Consider the following 4,246-nt stretch of genomic DNA (forward strand, 5'->3'; position numbering starts at 1 on the left):
AGATCGGAGTTCAATCGATGAAATATAAACGTTATCAAGACGAAACATGTCTGCTCGGAAAGCCCTTTTTTGAGACTTTCACAGAAAGTATGATTTTTCATAACTTTTTTTGGATTTAGGGTTTGATAAAAAATTAAAATCTAAACCCATATTTATAACCTCAATTCCAACGGCTATAATGCAAAAATCCGATATAATTCTCACCTTAAAGACCATTTCCAAGTGACTGTAGCAACTTTCCATTAACTAACGGCTACAAAAAGACTAGTTTTTTGAATTCGAAGCACCTCGACACGAGTTCCCCTCTTTTTTATTTTTTATTTTAAATTTTTTTCAATAATAAAAAAATTAATGGAGTCATCACCTCAACGTGACGTGTCTGCTTAAAAACAATAAATTAAAGACCCACGTAAGACCCACTCATCCGAGTCCATTAAAAAAACCATATTTCACGAGGTGACGAGTTCGCCCGACACTTTAACAAATATAGTAGATCTCTAATTAAAAGTTGAGGATGGATAAAACCCTATTTTTTGTTCTAAATACCCTATTGGGCCAAAAAAGCCCGACTTCCCTGGTGATGAAAATCGTTTTTCATAAAATTTAAGCATATATGCACGAACAGCTAAATCACTGATAACAAATAATAAAAGAGAAAATATGTTTACAATTGTTCAAAACATATAAGCTAAGGCTACAAAAAAGAAGACCTCCTGCACTAGTAGAAACCTGAAATGCAACTATTCTATGTCTACTCCTGAACATCAACACCAGCTCAAATTCAGACTACCGCTAGCACTTAACAACGAAGAAAAAATGTGCAAACCTAACGTTATAGTGAAATAAAGAACAAGCAAAAGAAAAGACAAACATAAACATATGACTGGATGTGAATTCAAAACCGTCATTCCATATCGTTCAAGGATTGCCACGCACCACCTCATGCAGCTGCTTGGGTTGGCCCATTAGATCTAAATCCACGGCCCCTTCCACGATACCCCCTGCCACGACCACGGCCACGGCCTTCAAAGAGAAAACCAAAAACCATCAGAAACTATATTCTTTGCCTATTCACTTTCTTCTTAAAGCCACTGGCATAATGTTTAATAGCTTAATTTTTTATTTATTGCAATTGACGGACAATAGGAAATTTCTGTCCATGAACAACTCAATAATTGCATCTCCTTATTAACTTCTTTCTAAGTGCCACATCATTTTATTTGTATTCCAAGTGCACTTTGATTCTCCAAGTTCAAAATATTTCAAGTTGCATTTAAGAGAAGAAAAAAGGAAAATATTATAGGTGATAATAGACATGCATACCACAGTCCATGTGGAAAACTATTAAACATGTCAAGAGTTTATTAAAACTGAAACATAGAACAGAGAACTCACCACGACCACCTTGGGGAGGGATTTCATAATTGTAGCCATCATCTTCCTGCCTGTCGAACTGAGGTCCATTGTATCCTCCACGTCCACGGCCTCGGAGACCACGTCCTCTTCCTCGACCTCTACCCCTAGCATAGCCACGACCACGGTCCCAACCTTCATCCTCATGCTCAGCAGAGACAAAACCATTCCCTGGTGAACACAAATATTTGCTTAAAATATTCTCACATTACATTGATAAAATTCAGAGCCATGTTAAACCATGCCCCTAGCATAATAAAAAGGAACATCTAACAGGAAGTATATCAATACTCAAAATTGGCATTACCTCTACTCCTTGGCCTTCCTCTACCGCCACGGCCCCTTCCCCAGCCTTTAGGTGAGCCCTCTTCCAAACAAAAAGAAATTTATAAAAACTAAGTATAGGCATTCAACATCACCAGAAAAATGGCTATGCGAATAATGAAACGCATCCTTACCTCCTTCATGATCGATTTCTGTGGATGCCTTCACCTGATCAGCTGGTAATGGAGGCTGGTACCTGTATGAGGAAGTTATTCATGACTCATGTCAAATAAAACACATCAAGCCAACATCATTAGAAGCATAAAATCTTCAATTTGCGTATAAACTCTAGTTTCCAACATTCATACAAATGAAATTAAAACAAGAATGACTAACAAAAAGAACCAAACCGACCTTTCTTTAATATTTGAAGCTAAACAAGTATAATGAGCAGCAATGTACTTCCATCAGGAACTTACCCGACAGAGGATGTATTCAATTCTTTTTTCGAAAGGGTTATAGTGATCATAGACACGTGCCTGGTGGTCTCCAAACTGTGGTAAATAAGCAAAGGTTACAAAACTTCTCTATCGAAACATATTAAAGTCATTAAAAGAACAATAAGAAATCAAATGGTTCTTACGGAAGGAGTCCTTCCTCCAGAGGCTCCCACATATCTGTTATATCCATGGATCCAATCGATGTAATCTGATGTAGACCAACAATTCTTCTCTGCATTAAAAGTAAATGGAGCAAAATATCAGCCACCTTAAAAATAAACAAACAAAGATTAAAATCATTCACATAGATAAAACAGTACCTTAATTAACTCCACAATAGTCACGGTCTTGTTAATGGCTCTTCCCATTGCTTTCAAAACTATTTGATTCGATCCCTTTTCCTATCAGAAGGGTTGCAAACACTTAAGAAATAACACATTTATCAAAATAATCAAAACCCCAAATCTAATAAAGGTCTAAATATGCAGAAACCAAACCCGAAAAAGAAGAAAATTAAACCTGGAGCAGAGTCATGGCATAGGTGATGTAACTACGCATCCTGCCTTGACTGGTAATCCGAATCTCATTCTCGTCAATGGGTGTCTCTGCTTTCGGCTTCTCTACTCGCTGATAACGATCCATCTTTAAACCGCCAAAAAAAGATAAAATCAAAATTTCAAAAGCAGCCCAAAAACAAATATGGAAATTTCAGATTAGAAGAAGTAAAAGCGAAAATGAAGGATGGGGATTAGATCTGGAAAATTACCTGAAAAGATTTTTTGTTAAGGGGGTAGTGGAGGGAAATATTGGGGGGGGGGGATAAGCTCAACCAAGAGAGAGCCCTCTTCTACGGCTTGTTTTTCTTTTCTTTTACACACTAAAGCCAATCTATTGAAGGTGTTTCTCGTTCCTTTATACTTCTAAAACTGCCCTAACCGACTCATTCGGTTATCCGGTTCACCCGATTCTATTATCTTCCCTTAAACCGTGACCCTTAACGATACAGCTTTGTTTAAGTGATAAGTGTGACCGAATAGAAGAAGATGTTTTAATTGTGCATGTATACCCGTAATATAAAAATATTATTCAAATTTAAAAAATTTCAAAAATATATTACTAAAACGGCGTATCTAAATATACTACAAGTAAATTTATTGTTATTATATAAATATTAAAAAAATATAAAGATTTATCTAAAATTAACCATTAATTAAAATTTAATTTTAACTTTAATAAAACTACATTTAAATTATGATTTTTTATTAAACATAATAATTAATTTAAGTAATTTAATTTATTTAGTATTAAAATCTATAAATTATTTAAATTAAAAACGAATATCAACAACAGTCATCGTCGAACGCCTTAACTTACAGAGACACTCATCAAAAAGTATTATATTGCAAATTTAATATTGGCGTTTTCCGTCGATAATCACCCAATAATCGTCCAATAGTCGAACACCGGGAGAACTCCTGCAGAAAAGTGACCGACGCCCCTCCCTGTTTCATTGATTTCACGAAGGTGAAAGTTTTACTTAAAAACTATTAATTAAAAAATAAACAGTAATTAAATAAATAAATAAATAAATAAAAGAGACGATGATTGGGATCTATAACCAAATCCATTCAACATTGCAATATTCCATATGATATTTAGTTGATGGCTATGAAATAAACAAAAGCCAAAACAATGGAATACATATATTTAGTTTTTTACTTAAGAACTAAGGGGTTGTTTGTTTGCCTCTTAAAGAATCATTCAGCGTTGAATGCTGAACCGTTCAGCATTTAGTGCGTTTGTTTCGTACCTTTGAATGATTCAGTGCTGACTGATTTAGCAAAACAATGTTGAATGATTCAACACAGAAGTACATTCTGAATGATTTAGTACAGAAGTACATTCTGATTGATTCAGAATCATTATCAAACAACATGTCACATTCAGAGTTAATTCATACAGAGCGCAGCATTTGAATCATTCAACACTTAATCATTCTGAAGTAAACAAACAGCCCCTAAGTAGATCGTGGCGGAGCTGCAACTTAATGAAAATCTGAATTTTCTCTG

General features: G+C 34.9%; 1 protein-coding gene across 4 annotated transcripts; it reads right to left on the bottom strand.

The window, feature by feature from the left end:
- Positions 1 to 633: 633 nt before the first annotated feature.
- Positions 634 to 3,045, bottom strand: LOC120195253 (ribonuclease P protein subunit p25-like protein). Of its 4 annotated transcripts, none has more exons than XM_039197327.1 (9): positions 2,944 to 3,045; positions 2,697 to 2,819; positions 2,498 to 2,578; positions 2,321 to 2,409; positions 2,157 to 2,231; positions 1,872 to 1,933; positions 1,721 to 1,780; positions 1,396 to 1,584; positions 634 to 1,023 (listed from the first exon to the last, which is right to left on the bottom strand). In XM_039197327.1, exons 2-9 carry the CDS (start codon positions 2,817 to 2,819, stop codon positions 941 to 943), a joined length of 762 nt encoding a protein of 253 aa, XP_039053258.1. In that variant the 5' UTR covers positions 2,944 to 3,045; the 3' UTR covers positions 634 to 940. The 4 variants fall into 4 exon arrangements, with proteins under 4 accessions (XP_039053258.1, XP_039053259.1, XP_039053256.1 ...); XM_039197328.1 differs by having other exon boundaries at positions 1,405 to 1,584; positions 1,721 to 1,783; positions 1,869 to 1,933; XM_039197325.1 differs by having other exon boundaries at positions 1,721 to 1,783; positions 1,869 to 1,933.
- Between the last annotated feature and the right edge of the window lie 1,201 nt (positions 3,046 to 4,246).

Source organism: Hibiscus syriacus, unplaced genomic scaffold, assembly GCF_006381635.1.
Source record: "Hibiscus syriacus cultivar Baekdansim isolate YM2019G1 unplaced genomic scaffold, ASM638163v2 tig00117011_pilon, whole genome shotgun sequence".
NCBI classification, from domain to species: domain Eukaryota; kingdom Viridiplantae; phylum Streptophyta; class Magnoliopsida; order Malvales; family Malvaceae; genus Hibiscus; species Hibiscus syriacus.